Here is a 25,780-nt window from a genome sequence, read left to right on the forward strand (position 1 = left end):
AAAGCATGTCTATCATGATTAGAAAAGAAATATCAATAGAGGATAGTTGCTGATTGGAACTTCTGTATTGTTTTGTGATATTCCTCTTCTTAATTGAAAATTTTGTGATTTGAAAGCTGGATCCCAAACATGCTACAGTGGCATGCATGTAGATGGATTTTGGAGCTTTCCCCCTTTAGTCCAGAAGGTTTGAGTGGCTTTAGTATTAGCGGTGAGTTAGCAGACAGAGTGTTCTTGCAGTTGATCAGAAAGCCAGTAGAGAGAGGAGAGGCAGAAGTGAGGGTAAGTGTTAATCCACTACAAGAAAGATGTTAGTTGGAAAAAAATGCAGTTTCTCATTTTTTTGTAGACAAAGTACATTACAGATCACAACCATTTGGTACAGATAATTCAGGTCTTGTGTATGATACTGTATCTATGGCTAGAATTAGACACGTTATGTCGCTGGGAGTCTGAAGCCTATGCTTGTAGCTCTGCACATAAAACCACCAGAGTATGGAAGAGGTCTGTGATTCACTGATTCAACTGTAAGCAGTGATAACTCTGTTGTTGAGCCGTGCCCTCATTGTGCTACACAGATGCCAGGTAAGGCTAGCAAAGAGAGGTAGCCAAAGAAGTCAATGAGAAACCACATTGTCTCTATCTGTCGAAAAACTACAGCAGGGATTTTGTTATCACAATGCATTGTACATATCAGCAACTGCATTGAAGAGATGAAACTCAGGACAAAACAGAGCAAGAAAACTAAAGTAGAAATCTAATCCAAGCAAATCAACAGCCACTTCAAATTTGACCAGCTCAACAGCCAACACCGCAACTTAGTCAAGAACCAGTACTGAATGAGTTAAGAAAACATGCTATTAACATGAACCATGCAAAAGCAGCGTCACTTTATAAAACAAGGCAATGTGTTTCAATACTGACCAATATTCAATCAGTTTTAAATGAGTTTTAATATCAAATCAACTTTAGCTGTAAGTTGCTGTTTTGCAAGATTCAGATCCACTATAGAAGACACAAGAAAAGTGAAAACAGGGTTTTCAAAAGGGGAAAGCTTTACAATCTAATTCTCACTCAATCAAACTGCTATAGAAAAATCAGTTAAAATCAAGAAGAAGGCAAGTAAAAGCTCATCTGTCTCAAACCAGAAAAAAACTTCCATGCAAGAAGAGCAGACATGCGCTAGGAGTAAAAGTGTGATTCACACACACACACACACACACACACACACACACACACACACACACACACACACACACACCTCAGAAGTGTAAGAGCTCAGAGTGAGAATTAGTACTAATCAGATTTAAATGGACCAAGTGAAATCCAAAAAAACAAAAACTAGCATTCCAATTGTAATTGACCATAGAAAAACCATGCTTTAACTTTGAATTCCTCTTATGACAGATATCCTTAAGTACATTTCACTCAAAGTCACATACAAAATATCACAAACTACAATAGCTGAATCACTCAAGAAGCTGCCTTTAATTATAACTAACTTGCAATAAGCATCAAATAAGTTATGGCTTAATATCTATTAAACCCACTCTGCAGTTACTACTAACCTGACTACAACTCCTAACATGATGATTACAGAAAAGAGATTGAATCCATTAAAATTCACAAAGTGGGTTTGATTAAATTCCAGCTTATTTGAACTCACCAGCCGCTGTTGCTCCAGAAGTTGGTCTGCTTCTTCCTTCTCCTTTTTGTACAAGATTTCCATCTCTGTGAGTCTACATAAATGAGTAAAATATATTGTGAAATACATCACAGAATTCATGATATACTGTACAATTCATATTTGAAACCCAACAAATCAGACTACCGCCACCATTAGAAATATATTTAAAATATAGCTTATAGGATGGATTGCATACCTTTTCTCCATCTCCTGCTTCATGTCGATGCCCTGCTTCTCCAGAAGCTCTCTCTGAGCAAAGGTCCAATCCACTGGCTCCACAGGCGTTTCGGCAGATGGCGTCTTCTCCCTTTCAGCTCTGGCTTGTTCTGGGTGGTTGAACCGGAACACATGGTTCTTTCCCATAATGATACGGTTACCTGAAAGAAGGTGGGGCACACATGTGGCAGAAATAAGCGTGGAGAGCATGAAATTAGCAAAAACATTGCTCCTTTCTGTGCTGAAAGTGTAAACAGTATAAATGAAAGAGCTGCAACTTTAGTTTACCACGTTTTTTGAATTCGAAGTAGTTATACAATGTGGTTCATAACACCCCTTGTGATGTTCTATGATTTATGAAGTCCAAGGAAAAACCCATTATATGAATTAAATTATCTATATTAGGAAATCAGTCAATCAATCAGCTAAAGGAAAGGTTTGAATAATCTACTCAGAGCCAGGTATTATATTAAAAAATAAGTGGTTCAAGTGGTCTATGTAAAATTTAACTTCAAAGCAAATTCAAAATCACTGTTAAAGACTTAAACTCTGTCAGTTATGTGGCTACATCTAGTGCAGGAACTTAGTAAGTCATCTCATCTTGGCCTACAGAGATAATACAAATATGACATTTACAAAATGATTTACAAAAATAAGATATATACCGGAACGAAGCTGGATTGCATCCTCAACACGCTTGCCGTTGACGTAGGTTTCCGATCCCTCGCAGGGCACAAGCATGACGATAACTTCAGCAAAAACACACCAACCAATCATCAGTGCCTCATTCTGAAAAGCTCATCATTGTTCATTTTTAAAATATATCCAGTGTATGTAGTGATTACTGACATTTAGGGCATTGTGTTTCCATTAGTATTTATTTATGCACTAATGTCATCCATTGACAAAGTGCCTAGGGTTGATTTTGAAGGTATTTAGGGGCTATAGGTATCTGTCTTTGAATTAGACCAGAAAAAAAAAAATCTCTTTTCTTGCTATAAACTCTGCTTAATTCAATCCAGATATTCAATACACATCCATACATACGCCAAAGAAAACACAAGCAAGCAAACTCATAATGTAGTGCCTCACCATCTCCATTGGCATTCCTCTCGCTGCGGAAGATGCAGTGCTCTTCCCTGATATGAGCACCACTTAAAACAATGTCCTGTCGTCTTTCAGCATCAGCTTGACCCACCCTGAAACAGTCATAGAGGCCATTTTGAGAAAGTGAACATTGCCCTCTCATTGTATTGGCAGCCATTTTGGAAAAAAGTCAGCGGCAGAAGTTAAATGGAACCTTTAGACCATTACTTTTAGAAGGCAGCACTTCTAAAGCACTATAGCTTCTTTCGTCTGTGATTCTGTCATCTATTATTGTCACCCTAGGGCGCGATTGTAACAAAATACTCAACTGGAAAAGTCTATATATGGGGCCAGAAGGACAAAGATGGGAGGAAAGTAACTTTAGACAGTGAAAAATTTTGAGATCAGTGGCAGATTTTAAGCCAGCTTCCTCTGACTCTGAAAGTACCTCTTACTTATCATCAAAAGAGGAAAAATGAAATACAGAGTAGTTTTTCCAGAGACCCTGCCTGGGAGAAATTCCAAACCTTTCCACATCCTCTGCAGCATTTCAATGTCATCATTCAGGTTTTGGTTACCTTGTAATTCCGTCTTTGATGTAGTAGAGCAGACACTCTGACATGAGAGGATCCTCATTCAGGTTAACCAGGTGTGGAGTCTACAGATGAAACATAAGAGGTAGACAGTTCACCACAAAAAACATTTCTAGGATGTCACTACTTTCATCAATATTCAGCAGTGCTGAAAGTATACCAATAAAAGAAATGTTACTCAAGTGGGCATAGTTTCATATCAGACACTGCTGATGCCAGTCGTGATATACAGTGCATGAACATGGACATAAATGGTCACATTGACACAGTGCTGCCACCTCTAGAGTCAGATACATCACAGTATCACTACAAACAAACAATGCTACTCCACCAACCTTTTTTGGGGAAAACACCCCATTAAAGTCTGCATAAAGATCACAAGGCTAACCCATGGAGCAGCAGTGAGTGGAAGGAGAGAAAAAATGAATGGAAGACATGGATGTGAACAAAATAAAAAATAAATAAATAAAAACATATCAAGTAGCAACAGAGGAGGGGGGTCAGAACATGCCTAAAGAAGGAGTCATTTCAAAGAGGGGAATTTTCTGAAACTACAGCTAATCTAACAACAGCTGGTGCTGAACAGTGATAGAGATAAGTGATAAGATAACAAATCTCTTTCTCTGTCACAATCGTGACTCTTCTGACAAGCATATACTAACACATCTACTGGTCTTTATGTTGCTGCCATGCGACACTTCCTCAACTGGCAGATGTTGGAGAGGTAAGGAGAGTGAAGGGAATGTACCATTGCCTGTAATTTAATAAGCCTCATGACAGCGCTGATAGCTCTAAGCAGCTAAAGTAAAGGTTTGAATAATCTACTCAGAGCCAAGTATTATATTCAAAAATAAGTGGTTCAAGTGGTCTATGTAAAATTTTACTTCAAAGTCAATTTAACAAACCTTCTTGGTGGGAAAACAATCAAACTGCTCATCAAATGGCCTTTCATGGCTAAGCTGAGTATGAGAAGGAAGCAAATAAAGAGTGGAAAGTTGATAAAACAAAATGATAAAGTGAATAGATGAGAAAAACCAACGACGGTACAGCGAGGGTTCTCATGGAAAAAGATAACAGGGGGAAGAAAAGTGAGGATGGATGGATGTGCATTCACCACCCATGGGAAATTTGACATAGTCCCCCGCCATCAACGTCTGCTTGTGTCTCATGTCTGTTCTACCTTTTTAGGAGAGAAAACCCCCAAAGTGCCTCCATCTTCACGGATTGCCACACCCATCTCTGCAAGCAAAGCCTCCCTGTAGTGAAGGAAAAACATTTAGACTCAGGAATAATACTTAAAATGTAACTAAGTTGGAAGACATTGTCAGTGCCCTCACAAAGCATGTTGCATATAGTCACTCTGTACATTTAATTTTCAGCAAAGAGCCTTTGTGTTGATAAGAGAAAGAGGATGAGAAGTGATGGTGTGCAACATTACAGCAAGTGATTTGTGGCATGACAACAGGCAGAGAATGGCACCAGTGAGACTCAATAGACAGACAGTAGCATGGTTGACGTCTGCAGCCACAGATGAGTGGATAAAGGGGGAGAAAGGGTGTGAGAGGGGTGTTTGTGCAGCAGAGTGTGATGACAGAAGGGAAGGGGAATGGATGGAATGAGTGCAGAGGAAATGAGACAGATAGGTGACGAAAGTGAGACAGACAGCACAGAGGGGTGAAAAGACAAGAGACAGAGCTATGGGGGGTTGTCTAACACTGACGGGACACAGACGAATTGAAGGAGGTGTGGAGGAACACATCCCCCCTTGAGAGATAAAGATGGAAAAGAACAGACATTGTCTGCCCATACTGACCTCTCCATGCGGATTGCCTCCGTCTTTCGCAGTTTCTCTTCCCAGGTTTCATTGAGCTCTGCAATGATCTTTTCTGATTCCTGAACACCAGAGGCAAAGTGTGAGGAAAACACAACCAGTGTAATGTAATCTTAACTATTAGCAGTGCAGTAGTAACAGTGTGTTTAGGTCAGTAACAATAGGCACACCAAGACTGGATTTGTGAGATTTAATTTGTTATACTAGTAACAAACATACTTTGTTGGTTCATATACTTTCTTACATTAAAGAAAGCTTTGAGTCAGGGATAAAAACTTAAGACAGAGGGGCAGGGTAACATACTGCTGTGTATATTATGGCAGTTATACTGTACCATAACTTATGAGTTTCCCCTATGACAATGTTGCTTAAAAGGTCTAGTAACCATCCAGTACAGCCACTATGCCCGTTCTTTATCTTTTAAAAGCAGTGAGGTAGTTACCCATCTGTTCTTTTGAATATTGACATATTCTGTGACATATGTTACTGTAAAGGTAGTAACAAAAAGACAGTATATAGTCATCTTACTTTAACATCATAATGAATTGTTATATTGGGCAATTCCAACAATGATGTTAGCTTTTGTAAGAATTATAAAGGTAACCTTCATTGTAATCTTTGTTTCTGGGTCACTAAAATAGCTGCAATACCTTTAGGGAACAAAGAATGTGAATATTATGTGCCTCACTATTAAAAGCTAAAAGCCAATCCAAGACTGGATCTATTTTGGTCCAATTTCCTCCATATTTGCGTTGGTGTTTGACGTCATTGGATGACAGACACATTGGGCACCATGGTTGCCATGGAAACTGCAGCTCCTCATGGTCGGCTGCTGCAATCCAATGTGTTCTCTTATCAACTGAGTGAGAGGTCTACTGCGAGCGTGAGAGATATAAAGCTCAGAGGCCAAACGAGGAATGATAGGCAAAACGTGTTTTGATTGAAGGTGATGTCTAAAATTAAGCAGCCATCTTGACATTAAATGAACTTCTAATTTACTGAACAAATATTACACTGTGTGCGATGTTAGGCCGATTGTAAGTTGGGATGAATTTTTTGACTTTTAATCAGTTTACCAATCTATTCACAGATGTGTCAGCATTTTGGATAGATACACCTTCTACAGTTACTATAATATATAACTCTAATTACCACAGCCGTTATCTACTGAGGTATCTTTTCATATATTTAATAAAAAGGGATATTTTCTTATACTGTTTAAATTAAACAATTTGACAATAATGTATATATTTTGATTAACAATTATAGTATGCTTATATTATTATTATAATAACCAAAACAAGCTCTAAGGGAAGCCCCTCCTATGCCACACACTTGTGGTACATTTCACATTTATCACAGCAGACAGTGGAGAAAATATTTTGTTAGAAGAGCCAGTGGAAGAAATTCAACAATAATTATTGATATATAATAATCAATAATTGATTTATAATAATCAATAATTAAGAATGTGTTTTAAAACAAAAACATGTTTTTGGTCATTCACATAAGTTTCAAGGGTGTTTGAGTACCCCCCCCACCCCACATATGTACATTTTCATTTCAGCACATGGGACTATGGGACTCTTCTTCTCTCTTAACACGAGACATAAGTGTGATTTGAAGACTGCTGCAGTCCACACGGGCCAACTTTACCTTGAGTCTTTCGATAGCTTCTTCTCCTCCAGGGGTGGACATGATGCGCTCCTGGATGCTGGTGACAGACTGAAGGCCCACCTGGCTGCACAGTGAGCCAGAGGATGGAGAGGCTGTCAGGGAACCAATAGGGGCTGTGGAGAAATGGCCAGGGCGTTGGTTCTCTGAGGCTATCAAGTATCTATGTTTATTGTTCTGAATGTCTTTGAGGTCTGAGCCAACAGCAGGAGAGAAAGAGGGAGAGAGAGAAAGAGCAGGACACAGAGAGGGGTGGGGTAGGTCCAGGACAGGATAGGGGGAATAAACCACATAAAATGGAGGAACCAAATATCAAATAGGAGGAGAGAGAGGAGAGAAAGAGATGGGGAAAGAGAAGGGACAAAGGGGAGGGAAGACCAATGTAAGACACACGTTGTACGTCAAAGGGTTAAGACAAACACCCAGCATAATGGTCAGCTACAGAGAGCAGCAGTTTTCACTCCAGGTAGTTTACAACAGTCTGTTTGTACCAACTCCCAGAGAGTTTGAAGAGAGTTTCCATAGGACTGTTTTTATGTGGGCCAGAATTACAGTGCAGAGCAATTTACTCTGAGCACTAAAGTTCTACTTTGTACGATTCTGATGAATAGGGTGATGTCACTTTCTTGCTTTTGTTTTGAACTCTAATGTGAATAAGAACACATTGTGTGAAAACTGCTATCAGTGTTTCAACTACAGGATGGGAGGGAGATGGAGACTGCAAGAAGGTCCAGAGGGAGGACAGATGAGAGTCGTTGACACATGCTGCCAAAGTTCAGCCCGCAGTCGAGTAGTTGGATTTACCACACACACACACACACACACACACACGTACATAGGCGTGCACTCACATATAAACCATAATGGAGCCACAACAGCCTCACTAAAGGTCAGGCAGCTCATGCCACTATAATGGCCTCAAGGACCTCTGAGGTAACACAGACTGTGACTTCTAAAAACCAAATACAAAAACAACAATGACCAATAGTTTAAATGACTTTGGAGGTGCTGACATATTGGAGATAAAAATGTGTACACAGTTGACACTGGCAATATAGGCTTTTCATATTCCACAAAAATAGGGAATGCATCAAGACCCAACTACTGAGCTACTCAACTTTACTAGTTCATAGTGGGATAACAGCAGCAAAAAGCTAAATTTTATCCTGCAAATTTGGTAAAGCAGGTGAACACCTGCTTTTGGTCAGGGACACTTTACAGGTTAACAACATTTACACAGATTATTAGTGCTAAGGGGCAGGAGGAAAGAGATAGCAGGGATTTTTGAGAATACAACAGAGGGCACACTAGCAAACTAACTATTTAATACTAACTATCATAACACATCAAGTTAGTTAACTCTGTATACATACACCTCTGGCGTGGCTACTTTAGAAATTTAAAATCATGCACCTTTCTGTCTGTAGCTGTGAGCCTCAGTTTGAGAACTGAGAAGTGGCATTCTAAAGCTTTGAGCACTGTCACCTGCAGCGGATGGTTAGTAAAAGAAGACAAAATAAAAAGCAGAAAGACCACTGTCAAGAAAAGAAGCTTGGGAAAGTGAGTCAAAGCCTGACATGGTAAGAAAATTATGCAGGTGTGTTGGGGGTGGGGAAGACAGCTACTCTATACAAGCTATTCTAAAAGTAATGTTTCTAAAGGGGATATTCCAAAAATAACTTGTGATACAGTTGGATTTGAGCCTGCAAATAGCTGCCTCACCCCCATCATTCTGAAAAATAACAGGAACACAAGTGCAAAGCATACTAACCTAGTGGCATGCTAACTCTTGCCAGATCAGCACACCTAAGGAAGCCTTGCATTTCCGAGTCTCCTCCTATTAAGCTTTTGCGTATTTAGCATTAACATGCAAAGCTGGTAGCAGATTTAATATACAGGTAATGGGGGCATAAGCAATGTTAGCTATTATTAATAGGGCAAATAGTGATAAGGCAATTCTTGACTACCACACATATACACACATTTGATTCCACTTCCTGGGCAATCATCCCCCATAGGATCAACTGAGGGGAAGCAGGAAAAGATGAGAAGGGTCAGAGGTCAGCACCAGTAGAATGGGAGGAAAAGGTTACAGACATTTCTTAGTGAGGTGGATGAGAACGATAATGAGGATGAGAAGAAATTGCATTGAATGACTTGTTAAGTGCCATGAAATTAGGCATGATCTAAACAGACATTAGCAAGTAGGCAGGTTATTAATCAGTTCAGATGTTAGAAGTTATTAAGGGGTGCATTATGTCTCTAATTGACTAGGCTGAGTCATTACTCTTGTGTACAGCAAATTAAGTGTGATAGTTTAATGTGGCTTTAAACTACCATACCATGTGTCACAATCAGACACAGGTGCCCATATGCACTTTATCATCTATATAATCATTAAATGATTTAGAAATAATTGTACAGTATGCAACCGTAAATATTCTATACATTTAGTGTTCTGTAGTACATATCATACACAGTACAAAATTACAATACAAAACATTATACATTTTACTCTGTTAGGAGGCATAATACATCAGTATCCTGGTAGATATGTTTCTAAAAGCTGTTTTAAGTCTTTTTAGTTTTGTACTAGGCACGGGTACAAGCACTGCGATGAAGACAAAGTTGGATAGCTGAAAGCAATGAGAGTGAAGGAGAAAGAAGATGTTGCCAGCTTGTGGTAGACCCTGAGAGAGAAAGTAGATGCTGTGTGGCTGCAGATATGGCCTGCTGTGATAGCATAAAACTCACTGTCCAGGATGTCTCCCAGGCCCTGGGCACGGAGCAGTTCCTTCAGTCGAGAAACTTCATCCTTCAGGTCACGCACCAGCTTATTGTTGGGATCCTCATTGATGACAGCATTGCATTTGATGTTCTTAGCTCGGTCAGCATAGCTAAAAGTCATAATAGGAATAAACTTTAATCGTAGTTAAGGATCGCATGCAAACATCTGCAAACAAATAACTGGAATTATTTTGTATGTTATTATCTATGCCACGAATGGAAACCTTACCGGAGCGTGCTAAGAGTTTCATCATAGTTGATATCTGCAGGACTGAGGGCAGCAACCATAGCTGTTCTCGAGTTTCCACCTGATAAAAGATCAGCAAAGAGGTCAAATATGTAACACACTGTATGTAGACCTAAACAAGATAGATTAGTATTAGATTTATTTAAAAATACGAAATTATTCTACTGCACCGTACCTTGAAAATGCTCAGCACAGAATAAAACACTACTAAAGCAAAAATGAGTGCTGAATACTAATTTCACTAATACTAAGAGTTTAGTCTCATTAGACTAAACTGCTATGTACTACACGTGTAAGCTAAGATTGAAGATACACTGTACACCTCTCCTCCACACATGTCTGAAACAAAGGAGATGTGCATGCTTGTCTAGTTAGGTTGAAATACAGTCTGCTGACAGTGTTCTTAAATTGGCAGAGAGTAATGTACGCTAGCTCCAGTCATTTTTTTTACCCCCACTTCGTATCACAGGATACAGATGGTTAAATTTTTCTTGCTGTCTAGAAATAACGATTTTGCCACACAGTTTACAGACATAAATGCCATCATATTCTACCGGTAGAGGATGTTTATCAGGGGATGTTAATGTTCATACCAAGGTTCTCCCTCAACAGCCATGTCAGAACAGAGTCTCTGTACGGGATGAAGTCAGTCTTCTTCTTCTTCTTGCTCTGCAGTAAACAAACATTAATTTGGCAGGCAAAAAAATCAACTGATCTAAGGCTCTGTTTTAACAATGAAAATTAGGGATGGCAATTAAGACTGAACAATATTATGATGTACCATGACATACACCTCATATGGAATGGACAAGAGGTCAGGTAAAATGAGTAGAGGCCTGACTTGATTAGCCTTTACTCTGGTGCAAGGATTGTGGATTCTACTGTGCATGGTGCCTAAAAGCCAGCACACCGGTGATAAAAATGGTGGTGCAGCAACTTGCACATGGCAAAAGGCTATCAAATCTGCCTCATGGGGGGGAATAAAAGGTTAGGGGTTGAGCTGTCAAAGGGGTTTACCTTGCTGGTACAGTTATCCTGTGTAAGCAGCCATTACAAGGACAAGAGAAGAGAAAACAGAACGGATGACATTATAGCATGCCAGGCTACAAACATTCATTTTTGAGAAGACAAGGGTCAAGTTGTAGAGGGTAAGAGAAACGGCTGAAAAGGAGGAGAATGAGAGAAAATAAATAAATAAATAAAAACAGAAAACACTCACCACTTCAGCCAAGGCAGAGATAACCTTTCCTAACGTGGTGAGAGATTTGTTGATATTTGCTCCCTCCTGCAACCATAGATGAAAAAAATTATTATTTAGGAGCCATCAAGCTAATACTAGTCAACTGTTTGCTAATGCTGGGTGTCTGTGATGATGGAAGTCTTACCTTTAGCCTGGTACCTTTAGCTCCAGTGGAATCTGCTCGTTCACTTCCTGCCAAGTCTACCAGACTAATTTTACTGACCTGAAGAGGGAGGAAATGCATTTTAGATGCATCAAGCTTATGAATAATTTACATTAGAATGATAACAAACTAAGAGAAGATGAGAATATAACAAACAATGACAGCACTGACTACCGAATACAAAGTTCATGATGTTTCCAAAAACACTCAAATAGTTAACAAACTAAACAGTCAAAAATCTTCTAGAAGTGTAAACCATTCTAAACATTTGGACATTACTGTCAATTGAGATGCAGCTAGGCAGTAAAATCTGATAGAGTGGCTAAATACAATAGGCATTGTGTTTACAATAACACATTGTCTCTCCGCAGTCAGAGGAAATGCTAAAAGTCAAATCTAAAATGGCTCTCTTTCTTTTTCCGATCACCACAGACTACGAAGACCATAGGAGATATCAAAATCTAAAGAACAAACTCAAAAAGTTCTAAGTTGTAAAACACAGTGTGAAAAAATGCACTCCCAACAGCTTGGGATCAGAGTTATAAGTTCTAAACATGGTTAAATGTGAATGTTTAATGATCTAATTTAAGAATCAGATGGTGGCTGTCTTTCTAGCCTCCTCTGACCTTTTCCGTGGAGAGGTCTGTTTCGCTGTCATGTTTCTTCTGTGTGAAGACAATGGTGAAAACAGCATGGGACCTGCTGCTGGTCTCATTCATGTTGGTGGCAGCCACAGTTCTGTAGGTTAGCACATATGGGCATAGTTAGGAAAAACAAAACGATACGGATATAACGCATTTGTTTGAGCACTTTCTGAGCACTTCAATTATTTTTCCTTTTAAATTATTCAGTATTATTAATGCTAAATTCATGGTCTTGGCTATTACAAGAGCTATCATCACTGGGTTTTATGCCTATTAGAGTGAATTGAGTCTAAGGGATTACTTTGTGTCGCGGAGGTGGATAATACTGTGAGGACACCAAACACAAATACACAAGGCATACTCAGAGGGACAGTCACAGGGGAGATACAGGCATTTCATGCCATGTTCTAGAAATAAGCCTTCTGAGTCAGCACAGGAAGATTAAAGCAGGGTTCACTCCTCCCCACAGGAGCTCTCGTGACACACACACACACACACACACACACACACACACACACACACACACACACACATACATACACAGTAAAAACCAACACACACATACACATCACATGCATTCATTGCAATAAAAATATACTAATTTCAATTTAAGAAAGGTTCTGTCTATGAAGAATCTCAGTCATCCAGGTCAAGCTGGACTTGCTGTTTTATTAAAAAGGAAGGTTCTGGTGTCCTGAATATATCTATCTGTTCTTTGATCAACACTGACGATCAAGCTATAAAAATCTGATTAGAACACTTCCCGGTTCCAAATTATTGTTATCTTGCCTGCAATTTTCCCCATAAATGTTCTCATTCTTCTGAGGACGTAGGTTATCACATCATCACAGCTGTCACCACTCTTGCCCCCCCCCCATCCCATGATCTCAGCATGATCCCAGGACTTGGCTCACCTGGCCTTGTTGCCTGCATCCATTAGGTCAGCGATGTCTGTGTAGGAGGTGACAGCTAGCTTGGACAGGTCCTCCACGTAAGGGCCCAGTAGCGGGTGTTCTCGCACTCGTAGGTTCCCTTTGTTCTTAGGATTGAGCAAATCTCGCACTCGTTCACAGTAGATCTCCATGTAACTGACCTAGAAACAAGTGCAAAAGTAACAGATTATCAGTTCAGGTGCCCTGGTGATCATGAAGCAGTAATATGAAGCTGAATGTAAAGTTTCATAATACAGGTCTACAAAAATTTTGGTATATTACAGTATAATTTGCATCCTCATAATATTTTCTTTTTATTTTTGATCCACATCAGAATAATTTACTTCTTTCTGAGACTTTCACTTGTTTTCCAATTTGAGAAAAAAGTGTTCAATTTAACTAAATAATCTAAAGGAATGTGCTAAGGAAACCCAGCATCTTTGAAGGTTCAGCTAGTGTGTGATTGATGTCTGACTATTACCAGATATAGTGTTAGGAGAAGGCTAGGAATGGTTCAATAGAGACAAGCCAACACAAGAGTCAGAGACAGGGGCTGAGAATAGGGATTACAGATGCTAAAGCAGTCTGAGACTCACCTCTACTGAGTAGGAGAGCTCATCTTTGTTGTTGTCCTCATTGATTTTCTCAAATAGATCTTCACAGAGCTGAGAGGCAGAGAAAGAAGATGTTTAGTGCAAATTAACAGCATGTGAAAAGGTGAAAGGGAGGATGAATAGGAAGGAGATCTGTAGACCAACAGATAAACAAAATACAAACAAACAATTTATTTGCATATACAGCCAATCATTTAGCAATAAATCATCAGACTGTAAGATCGAGAGATTGATTATTACTGAGTAAAACACAGTAGAAATGTTAGAATGAATCAAACGCTGCAAACAACATTGTAACAAATATCTGACATGAAAGATTCTGACAGCATTTAAAAAGAGGGATTGCACTCTAGTTTTCATTCATGTAGAATCTTAGCTGTGATCGAGGAAGACCCAATGAAGCAGGGTCAAGGGAGTTTGCAGAATGAGTAGGTATAGTGATAATATTTCTTGTAGAAATTAATATAGAGTTTGGTGATATAAGCATGAAGGTTAAACCAAAGAACATTACATTAGATGATGATGATTAAAAAGGTGGATAAAGGGAAGGAGATCAACTAACAAACCTCGGTGGGACACCTTTGGAACCAGATGTAGGTCACACCCTACTTACTAATGCCATTATAGTATCTATCAAATAAATAAGGTCTAAATCAGAGGTGGGCCATTAAAAAAATAAAAAATAAATAATCAATAGTCAATTGTACAGCAAATCAATGCTTTTAGTCATATTTCAGGGGGATAAATATAATTCTTGCAAAGTCCTGGTGGTCTAAGGCATGTTATACGTTAATAATGTATCCTGGGTTTTAATCTGGCCCATGTCTGCCTCTCTATCGCAGTTTTACTAAACCAGGCAGTGGCTACAAGGGGAAGCAATGATGGACTCAAAACAGCTGGCTATGAAATGCTGACCTAAGATAAATGAGGATAAGGAAATGAGCAGAGAAAAAATTTGTCTTAATCTCTGCTATGCAATTCAGTAAAATCAGAAACATGTATTGTAGAACAAACCATGGGAATGATTCCTTCCTGCCCCTCCTCCTGCTTGCCCATCATGGTGTAGGATTTGCCAGCTCCTGTCTGGCCATAAGCAAAGATGCAGACGTTGTAGCCCTCAAAAGCATGAGCCAGCATTTCTTTGCCAATGTCATTGTACACAAGGTTCTGTGATGCAAAGGAGGGGTCTTCAGGCTGTGGGAAAGACAGAGAAATTACTTAAAATGTATAGAATTTCAATAAATTTATGGTATTTCAAATTGACAATATATGTATAATTATATTTAGATTTTTTATATTTCCCTTCTTATTGGTCATTAAACTGGGTTATGGAACAGAGAAAATGTTCAAACTCACCGTAGTGTGTGACCAGTAGGAGTAATCAAAACTGAAGGTCTTTGCTGGTTCCTTTGGGGCTTTGGGGTTGGTAATAGCTGTGGGAGAAGAACTAAATTAGTAACATGGATGATAGCATTTGGTTTTAATGTGAATATGAGACAAACACTACTCCCATGTTCTTGTAGTTTAATTTTATCGTCTGCCTGAAGATGATATGTCATCTATTGAATTACAGGATTAAGATTTTGATTCAATCCCTTCTACAACAATTTAGTATCTAGCAAAAGTCACTTCTGTGCTGTCAATTTGAATTATGGCAAGGAATCTTTAACCAACTACTCACTGAAACAAGTTTCTGCCCTGGCCTTGTGGTTTCTTTACAAACCTGTTGCCTTTGTGCCCACTGAATATGTCTTTTTTTCTAGTTCTAGTTTGGAGCATCAAATCAAATATGTTTCAGTTTAGTGGTGTTTTTTTGCTGGCACATTTCCTTTCTTGTGCATGCCAACTCGCTTTATCTCACTCTAGTTAGGGAGGTTGCTGCTTAAACATCAGTACCATCTAACCCAACTCCCATCTCTCATTAGAGATTATTCATGTATTTCTTCTGGTCCTTCTCAAAAAACACAAAATGTTATGTTTCAGTTTCTCACAAAAAAACCCACACACACAAAAAACACTCTAAATGACTGTCTAAATGGACCCGATTAATATACTAATTATTTTTATCCTGGTTGGCAAATAGTGGGTCTCTAAAGATCCTGTTCCTCAATCAGAGCACTAACGGTGATATATTTGGAACTGAAAGTCACATGAACCAGTGACGAATTATGGGCCATTGGCTTTTTTGAGAGCTGCAAGTGTTGTGTCAAGTTTTTCCCAAACATGCCATCTTTAACCTGTGTCTTAATTCATCATATACATTAATAACATAGTGAAAAAGACAAACAATACAGACTTTTAATAATGCACAAGTAGCCTACTCCCACTATACTGCCTTCACCTGTTGTATCGGCAAAAGGCATGATGACACAATATTTCAGCACTACCCAGCCATTCCCTATGGCCACACAGACATGTCTTAATGAACAAGAATCTGCAGCCATGCCTGGTATGTCATCCCTCTCAACCATGCTTGCTGGTACCCTCGGGACTAGTGTTCAAGCTTTCCATACGAGAGAGAGGAGGAGACTAAGAATTTACTGTAGAATATTTGTAGATATCCATACCCCAGTTATTCCTCAAATCCCCCTCTTAGACAAACTGCACTTTTATTGACTAAAGCTGCCTTGTGTCCGGGCCAATGCAGAGAGTTTGCTTAGGCTAGACAGACAAATGCATACCTCCTCCATCAGAACGGAGGGGGGAGGTGAAGAAGAGGGAGCAACAAAGAGGCTAGTGGAAAAAAAGGGTTTGAGAGACGAAAAGTAACGGGTGTGCTCAAAGGCCTAGCAACAATCCAAACAGACCAACAATAGAAACCACAGACAGGACGAAACGAAAAACTGAATCTGCATCTTAGTAAGAACAATATAATGTGTGTATTTAGAGCATTTTCACTCTTTCCAAGCAAATCTCCAGTGTCAGCTACAAAGCAGTAATTAGCTTTGTTTCATGCAAATTCTGTGCTTTGCTAATGGGCAAATTAAAGCCAGGTCTGGCTCCTCGACATGAGGGTGCTTAAGAGGCTTTTGCATCAAGATGTCCCAGGCAGAGTGCCTTATGTGTTCAGAGGATTTCAGCACACTTATCAATAATGCAGGAGATGTGGAGAGACAGGGATTGCATATCGCCCTCCACAGGTCACATGCTGACAGAAAAGCACAGCGTGTCCTCAGAAACCAGAACACTAACTGCTTCATGCTAAATATGTGATAATTATAGCAGCTGCCATTGCACTGAAACTCAGGTAGCTACAACCTAGCACAGGTAAAAACAATGAATTTGTTTGTACCCCCTACACTCTTCTAACAGGTTAAGGTACACAGGCGGAGCAGCAGCTTCCATATTGGGCACTGGAAGAGGATACAGCAAGACAGGTGGCTAAATAAAGCCAAATTTCACCTTTGACCTGCCTCAGAAGAGAAATTGGAGCCAGGGCATGAAGAAACGAAGGTAGGTTTAGGTTACCAGTGCCCCTGTTCCCCTTTCCTGGAACAATCTACAGCAGCTATTAATGAAGGGGTGGTTCGGTCATGGGCTCTCTTCAGAGACAAGGGTGGATGTTGTGGTGTAAAAATCTATCCAAGCACAGCAAAGCTACGTGGTAGCAGCTAGTGGGAGGCTGCTCAACTCCTAAAGGTGAATCATGCTCACAATATGGCATGAACATCTTATTCAATTGCCCACTCCGTTGATGTCAGAACAGATAGCTGAGTCACCCATGTGGTCCTGACAGTGCGTCATAAGAGTCTGTAAAAGTGTGTTGAAGGCAAGGATGCAGTAAGGGACGGGGATGGCAAACGTTACGTGTCTGCAGTCTAATTTGTTATTACTTGTACTTTGTTTTGAAAGAATGACACATTGCCTCTCAAGGTATATCCCACTATTGTGTCATCACACACATCTGTCAAACTGTTGCATTTAAATGTTGACGAGTGAGACAGAATTAGGTGAATTTTATCCCTGCCATCTGACATTAAGTGAATAAGAAAGGAGTGCCCCATATCTTCTAGCATGACTCACCTACTTTATCTTAACTGAATATAAGTCACTCAGCTCCCTTTTACACTTGCACATCACACTTACAAACGGCATCTATGTGAGCACAGATGCATAGCTAGTAATAGTCACAAACTAAGATGTCAATGAGGAATTCCTCTGGTGGGAATATTTACTATAAATGGAAAGCAGAGTCATATCCTGGACTTAAAATGGCAGACACATTCTGCTGCCTAATAAACGTCATCACTCTGTCTTTCTCAACCATGGCAACAGGTATAGGACCAGTTTCTGGTTGCCATAACAACCTCAACTTGGCACAGAAGGGGAGGATGCAGCACATTGCGTTCTGTTTTCTCTCGCCTCAAGCATTCCCTATTACTGCTCTGTAGAAATTATACAGAGTTACTTAAATGCAGGTTTATGGTTAATTACAATTAATTATCAAACAGTGATTTCAGGATTCTAATCCTTTAAAAATCCTGAGAAGTGCAAAAGGCATAATGAGAAAAGCTTTAGGATTTGTAACTAAGACATTAAGCTACTTATCATGTCAGACTCCACAAGCAATACAAGAAACAACTTTTACTACACTAAAACCTTTTAAATACTTTGTAAATGGAACATTTAATAACAGGAATATTGTAATGAAGTACAAACATCTTAAAATTTAAAAAACCTGCACTAAGGCACTACTTTTGGTGACACGCAAGGTATGCATTGATTGGCAGGCACAAGGTCAGAAATGTAACATTATCAGTAAATAAGCAACATAGAGGACTGTTTTATCATTATTGTGTCATCATCAGGCCATCAAACAACACATCAGAACCCCATGTGCATTGAACAAACACAAACTAATGAGTGGCATATGAGGGCAGTTCAAATGTTTGTTTGTCCAAAATGCCACAGCTCTGCATTTTCGGTTCCTGTTCCGCAGAAAATATAGGACTGATAGGATGCTGGCACTCCACAGGAGCTCTCCATTTCAAGGCACGGTGAATACCAGTTAACTAACCACATCCTTCTATCTAAAGATCATCACTCAGCTGGTTGTAGCTGGCAGACATTTTGTGCTCCAGTGTTCAACATGGGGCCTATAATCCAGCCAGGAAAGCAAAGACAACCCTCAGTAATTAGGTTGTTAGGTGGTCTCTGAGCACCAGATGGGGACTAAAAGCTAGCCCCATTCACCTGAGACTAGCAGACAAGCAGGGTCTAAAATGGCTGAACATATCTGCGTCTCTCTTCCAGTAACCCTCTGAGGACCTGCTAGCTGTTAGTTTGAGCGGATCGATGCCTGTCCGGGATCACAAGAAGAGAATAAGGGCATTAAATAAATGTTTATGTGAAATATAAAAAAGGAAATCAAATGCTGCTAAGGGAACCCAGGCATTCAGAGAAATAATATCTGTGCAGAATTGTAATTACCAAGTGTGCTTCTTTCAGCAAGACTGAGGAATTTTAATAGTATCCCTGGGGTCTGTGTGCATATGTGCAACAGTGTGATGTAACAGTTCACTTATTTCACTCATTTAATTCACAACATTTAATTCACTCACAATTACAGAAATGCAAGTAGTTTCAATGTTCATGTTCTGAGCAATGTAAGTGATATGTCCATTACACATAACTCAGCTTCTTAATAATCCACCATTATTACATGCTGTCTGATATAGTAATAATATATTTAAACAGATTATAATTTACCATCACTGATTTTTTTTTAATTTGTGTTGATTGCATTTGGGGTGACAAGCCTAAAACGCAGTAAAGAACCGCACCAAAGTAAAATATATTTAATTCAATAATTTTCTGCTTTGGTTTGTGTAGGCCAGGGATTTTCAAAGTCTGACACTGTGGGCCCTCCCTCAAACAAAATCGAGACAACTGCACCTCCCCAACACCTTCCTGGCATGATGATTTGGTGGATGTAAACATAATAACACTATAATTTAAATGATTTTTTTTATGTTAGCCTATATTGGTTTATATTTTGGCCATATAGTTCCTGTTGTATGGAAAAGCATCACAGGTACTGATCACAGAGTTACTCTTGGGAGGTTACATATTGCCGGTAATCCATATGCCAAAAAAGTGTGTGGCGTTGTATGAGAAATATATACAGTGTATACTGTGTGTGTATGTGTATGTGTATGTGTACACACATACACACATACACACACATACACACAGTGTATACTGTATATATACAGAGAGCGAAATCAATACCAGCACAGCTCTAATGCTGTGTATCTCCATACAACATTACAAATGTACAGCAGTGTCAGTGGTGAAGCAAAGCAGCCGTTGACATGAGTCGATGGTTTGAGCAGTGCCACAGTAACGTTAATATGGTTGTTCAGTCTTAAATAGGGAGCATAAAGACTGGATGGGGCACATTCTGAGGTGGCCACAGAAATGCTCTGCGTGTTGTGATGGCTCGGTTGCCAGGGCTACAGCAGGTGACAGAGTTGTCACTGGATGCAGCTCAAAGCTGAGGGCTAAAAGTAGTGTCTGAGCACTGCTGTGCACATTTGACGAACAGCTGAGCTTGTCGCAGCCACAACACAGGACATACAACATCTCCAAAACAGAAACTAACATGTGGTTTCTTGATTACCCCTTTGGATACAGCGCACTTTCACGTCTGGTCAGGGAGATGCCTCGTGGTCTTTAATTAAAAAATATCCACACAGCAATTCAATACTCCTCTGCTGAGTACTCCTGCCAAAAAACCCTGGAACTTTCCAGGGAGGCAGATGAGTTTGTCTAGCCAGGAGATGTGACCCTTCACACCAGAATCCACATCACATGTCATGAACTCAGACAAACAAATTACAACAAACTTTCTATTAATGATATGATAAAGTATAGTCATTTCATTAGATGAGCCATTACATCAAAGTAGTTAGTTTGACTGTAAAGGAAGGCACTGATTTCCTACTAACAAATACTGTTTCTACTCAGAAGGCTGATCACGTCATTTTTCTCTTCCTACTGGGAGAGAGTAGAGGAAAAAAAGCACAGGAAGACACCAGAACAATACACTGAATGCAGGGTATTGCAATTGACAACAGAGCCTGCAAAACACATTAGGTAATCTGTTATGACAAGGCTTTGTGCCCAGTTCCCTGTATCACAATGACCCTTTTCACACTGCATTACCCCCCCCTCCTTTTCAGAAAAAGTGATCGCCACATAAAAAAAAAAAGAAGAAACGTTCAATGTTTTCATTGGAAAGTGAGTCAAGTCAGCTAAATGCAAACTGTGCGTTAAAAGTGGATTGCATTGAAAAAATATGTTCATTTTACTATTGTTGTTAAAAAACAAAAACAAAAAACCTTAGAAAAAGTAGGTTATTTGAAGAAATCTGGTTTGGGCAGGAAATCAGAGTATGTGTTTACATGCACTTCAATAAAAAGGCCACTTTTTCATGCAGCTGGTCTGCAATCGGATTTAGTTTACCATACTTTTTTTCTTCCTTTTTCCCCCCAGAGATTTTAGAGTGACAGTGCAGTGAAAAGACACACAATGTTGTGGGCATGCCATGGGTAACAGGATTTCTCTCATGCCTTACCCCAATTTAAAAAAACTGGGTTTCTTGTTAACATGACATTCAAGAAAATCAGAAATCATCAGAAAGCTGGAATTAATAAGCTAAATTAAGAGCTTTGTCTCATAACCAGAAAATCAGAGGTTTGTTCAGGATTTTTCTGTTAAGTATTGTTTACTTTTTACCAACTCCATGCCAAAAAGTAAAAAAAAAAAAGTAATATATTAAATGGCTTTAGGTGAGGTTACCATTCTAGCTAAAAAGCAGTGAGAAAGGGCGCAGTCCTGGCCTATGTGCCAGCTGTTCCAGCTCTGACTACTGTCTATTTATACATCAGCAGATGGTAGCTAGTGCTTTGCATGCCGACAGACTGTCAGTGACAGGAAGGAATGGACAGATTTCAGCCGCCCAACCTTTCCGCCGAACTCATAGCCAAACCATACATTGCTCCAAGCCCACAGACACTGATAGCTAGCTAGGGCTGCGAGTGCCTTTTGATATTAGCAGCTCACAAAGACTCACTGAGTCCAGGATAACAGAGACTAAAGAGAGGCTTCTAGAAGCCACCAGACAGAGAAAACATGCTAAGCCAGCAGGACTCCATTCAGAAGCTAAACAAACACAGAACTACAACAAAGAGAGAGGGATATCAGGCAGCCTCTCAGGTGATGACATGGGAGGTTAAACCCACAAGGCGCACAGAACTGGCATGAAATCAGAGCTGAAATAACAATAAATATCCAAATTACATGACAATGGCTCTGAAGTCTAATGCCTTGTGTGTCTAACCAAAGTCTGGACACATCCCCCTAGTTGTCTAATGAACATATTTGTTGTTTGCACCTCAATGTTAACATTAATAAAATGATACAAGATCCTTAGTCAGGGTTTTCAGCTGTTTTCACAGCTCAAAGAGGCAATGCTTCTCATGGATCGGATGCAAGGAGAATACTCTCCTCTTTGCAGATGCTGCCTCAGAAGGTCAGAGGTCTTTTCAAACACATCCTGTGTCATGGAAAGCTATAATAATACCTCCACAGCTTTAGACGGGTCTGGTATTTTCCAGTTTAAAAATAGCACTTAATGTACAGTATTGACAATTCAAACTTGCCAGTGTCAACCTTTTCAGAATGAACTTTAGGGAAGTGGGTCTGCATGTTCTGCATTAAGAAACAAAAACTGAAAAGGGTTAAAGATTAAGCATTCCTTCCATGGTTTATATCTTGGAAATGTCTAAACATTTAGTTTCACAATGTGGAACACATTTTTCTTCTAAGCTCAACTTTGGTTATCAACATTACTGGTAACAGTAATAATTAATTAAAATGAATATTCACACGAATAAGATGCCATAAAATATCAGCCTACAATAGAAACAGTAATAAAAAACTTCTCTTCCACAAGAGAGATGCTGATTCCAACTCCAACAATCTATGACTTTAATATTAGTGCCTCGTCTTAGAAAGCTTTCCAAATATTAGCCATTGCTGGCTAAACTGTTGATCATTAAATTAATAGAGAAGTGAAAGCCAAGATGAGAAATGGATCTGTATTGTAATGTTAATCTGTTCATTCAAAACTGTTGCAAATTTGTTTTAAATCTTAAATCATGATTGAACAGTGTCGCAAATTTGTCTCAAAACAACATACAGATCATCATATGATCCAGGCAGAATTTTCGAGTGGGGACAACAGTGTACACCAGGCTGTGCAGACAAGGGAAATACAGAGCCCCTTACATTCACTGCTCACAACAGGCACCCATTTTACAGAGCATTGACCTGGATTTCCTCAACTTGCCTCCACTCAGAGACCGAAGTCTCACTTTAAATGCTTTCTGGCTTTATATAAGCATCATGACATCATGAACACCAAGTCTGGCACATGGCTCTATGAAAATCTCACGTCTTTGTTCAAGGCCAATCTTAAAAAAAAAAAAAAAAAAATAAAAAGAAGCTGCATCACTTGTTTGACATGTTCTGTGAAGCCAGAAAACATTAAGGATAAAAAAGCCTCAAGCTAATGTCAGATGACTAACACCTTTTATCTAGCATGTTCGGAAATGACATGTCAAACTGTGTATCTGTGTGTGCATTTATTTGTGTATGTGTGTATGCTACTGAATTAGCTGCACAGTATTCAAACAGCTGCATGAGAGCAGAGGATTCCAGTAGCCAACCTGATCAAGGGTCAGCTCTCCCATCTTATTAATTAAAGGTTTCAAAAATAATATACTGCCTACCCACCAACTTCTTACTCATGAATAATACAAAAGGGAGCATCATGCCCACCACCAGGCTACCCGTGCCTGGACTGCAAAGCTCTCCAGTTTGCCTCTGAATTCAGCCCTCAGACTGTGGGAGGAAACCAAACAATAGTCTGGAAAGAGAGCTGTGTCTGTCAGAGCACAAAAACTAAAAAAAAAACACATTCGCTCTCTTGAATGTGGGAAAGTCCAGCCATTTCACCCAACTTAGCATTGAACCAAAGACTAGGTAAGAGGATTGTATCACCAAGTCAGGGATGGATGGTGATGGATGTAGACTGCTGTGAGCACAATCTGATTTTCATAGCCAAGTAAGTATGACCTCAGTTAGCAAGTCAGATTCAATTGAGTGGTTGCATTGGATCCTCTTCTAAAAGGAAATAAGGCATTATAAAGCTATATATATATATATATATATATATATATATATATATATATATATATATATATATATATATAACTAGAACTTTTGATTTTGGTTTGATTACATTTAAATTTGTGTTAACATCTTTTGTGGCCCATCTATCCTTTATTTCCCCACTTATTATTATCATCATCATCATCATGTCCACATACATTAAAAAGATGCATGGGCACACACAGACATTCCTAATTTCCCCTCCTCTGTGCATAAAAATCAGCTGACCTTTGTTATACAGACAATATGTAACCCTTTAACTGATTGGGTGCCGCTGTAAAACTGGGACCCATTTTAGCTTTGGCTTAGATTTGACTTAATTGCATTTCACCAGACTAATTCAGCATTGTGTTGTTCCACCTTGTTATGTGAGGGCAGGAGGTTGGTTGACCTTTTATCTCTTGTAATATTACTAACATTAATAGATTTGTGTGGTCTGAAGGCAGCCAATCGAAGCAGAGCCCTCTAGGAACTTGGGCTGGGTTTAAAGAAAAATTGATTTTCCGATTCAAATCGATTCGATCTTCATTTGAATTATCCGATATTGATTCATAAAACCCAAGCTCAATCTTTTAATATATGCCTTTTCCTGTGGATGCATGAAGTTTTAATCACCGTTTTTTTCTGGCAGCAAAGCGCTGGAGTGAAGCGCTTGTGCGGTGAGAGAGAAAAACGCTGCGCATGGGTTTTGTTTCTATGAAAAGCAGATTGACATTAGCTAGGTGGCTAAAAAGAGAAGAAAACCCACCCGGGACAGAAAGTGGTGTTTACCCGTATTTTTTCAATGTATGAGGCTGGGATGTAGCTGCTTTCCCCCGAGCTGCAGCAGGACCCCAGCCACCAGTGTTGCTCCTCTCCAGAAAAAGCTTTTTTTGCTCATTACCTTTTAAAATGTGGCCTATATCTGATTCCAGTGTGAACTGTTTGAGCTAAAGAACAATAACAATGACATCAGGCGCAGCACGCTGTTGCACTAAAGTTCGGGAGGTTATGGAAGAAGTAAGCATTTTCGTGGTTAGGGGAGGATCCTTCTAGTTTAGCTTGAATTGAAGTATCTCCCTATATACTAATTATGTCTAACACTCTCCCTCCATTGACTCGCTCCATCGCTGTTCTCCATATCTAGTCCAGTTTTCAATGTTACTGTCTGTGTCTGTTGTGTCTAGGGCTAACTCGCCGGCGCATAATTGTGACAAATGTCGACGTAGAATGACGTAAAAGTCGCATCAAATCCGCCTTGGTTGTTCACACTGCGGCCGCATTGAAAAAAATCAGATCTGGGTCTGATTCAGGACCACATATGTATGTGGTCTAAATCTGATTTGAAAAAATCAGATCTGGGCAAGATTTGAGTGTTCACACTACCTCTGAAGAAGTCTGACCTGGTCACTTGACCCCAAAAAAAAAAAAATCGGATTTGGGCCACTTTATTTCAACCTTAAATGTCAATTTGTTTTTCTTAATATCTATAGCCTAAATTTATTTATAAAATAATGGGTAGGGTCAATTCTTAATTCATTAATATTTTTAATAATGCACCAGGTTAGGGGGTTCCTTGTAAAAGTTACAGCATTCTTTCTCTGAGAATCTCTTTTATATCCTAGCAAAATTGGTATTGCTACTAAAATATCCCTTACTGAATAGATATTGAATCGAATTGGAACGGAAACGATTTGGGAAATCTAGGAACACCTAGGAACAAAACTAGGAATACCTCCCTGTCGGCATCAGACCTTCCATCCTGAAAGGTTATATGCTCACCTGAACAAGATATTTAAATTTGGTATTGAGTCCTGAATTATTTCACCGAAAACAAGAAATAAGTAA

General features: G+C 39.4%; 1 protein-coding gene across 18 annotated transcripts in view; it reads right to left on the minus strand.

The window, feature by feature from the left end:
• Nucleotides 1-25,780, minus strand: part of kif1b (kinesin family member 1B) — a 60,597-nt gene that overhangs the window by 27,211 nt on the left and 7,606 nt on the right. For 8 of the 18 annotated variants that reach the window (XM_044212109.1, XM_044212102.1, XM_044212098.1 and 5 more), the window contains exons 3-22: nucleotides 15,071-15,147; nucleotides 14,729-14,908; nucleotides 13,697-13,765; nucleotides 13,083-13,261; nucleotides 12,151-12,262; nucleotides 11,507-11,584; nucleotides 11,341-11,406; nucleotides 11,139-11,156; nucleotides 10,715-10,790; nucleotides 10,104-10,182; nucleotides 9,842-9,984; nucleotides 9,070-9,111; nucleotides 7,070-7,281; nucleotides 5,396-5,475; nucleotides 4,763-4,838; nucleotides 3,568-3,647; nucleotides 2,996-3,102; nucleotides 2,569-2,652; nucleotides 1,884-2,064; nucleotides 1,667-1,739 (exon numbers count right to left, since the gene is read on the minus strand). In XM_044212109.1, coding sequence (XP_044068044.1) covers nucleotides 1,667-1,739; nucleotides 1,884-2,064; nucleotides 2,569-2,652; nucleotides 2,996-3,102; nucleotides 3,568-3,647; nucleotides 4,763-4,838; nucleotides 5,396-5,475; nucleotides 7,070-7,281; nucleotides 9,070-9,111; nucleotides 9,842-9,984; nucleotides 10,104-10,182; nucleotides 10,715-10,790; nucleotides 11,139-11,156; nucleotides 11,341-11,406; nucleotides 11,507-11,584; nucleotides 12,151-12,262; nucleotides 13,083-13,261; nucleotides 13,697-13,765; nucleotides 14,729-14,908; nucleotides 15,071-15,147 — 2,012 coding nt within the window. The remainder of the gene's footprint in view (nucleotides 1-1,666; nucleotides 1,740-1,883; nucleotides 2,065-2,568; nucleotides 2,653-2,995; nucleotides 3,103-3,567; nucleotides 3,648-4,762; nucleotides 4,839-5,395; nucleotides 5,476-7,069; nucleotides 7,282-9,069; nucleotides 9,112-9,841; nucleotides 9,985-10,103; nucleotides 10,183-10,714; nucleotides 10,791-11,138; nucleotides 11,157-11,340; nucleotides 11,407-11,506; nucleotides 11,585-12,150; nucleotides 12,263-13,082; nucleotides 13,262-13,696; nucleotides 13,766-14,728; nucleotides 14,909-15,070; nucleotides 15,148-25,780) is intronic. The other 10 variants (XM_044212101.1, XM_044212110.1, XM_044212104.1 and 7 more) reach the window with 6 other exon arrangements.

Source organism: Siniperca chuatsi, linkage group LG10 (assembly GCF_020085105.1).
Source record: "Siniperca chuatsi isolate FFG_IHB_CAS linkage group LG10, ASM2008510v1, whole genome shotgun sequence".
NCBI classification, from domain to species: Eukaryota; Metazoa; Chordata; class Actinopteri; order Centrarchiformes; family Sinipercidae; genus Siniperca; species Siniperca chuatsi.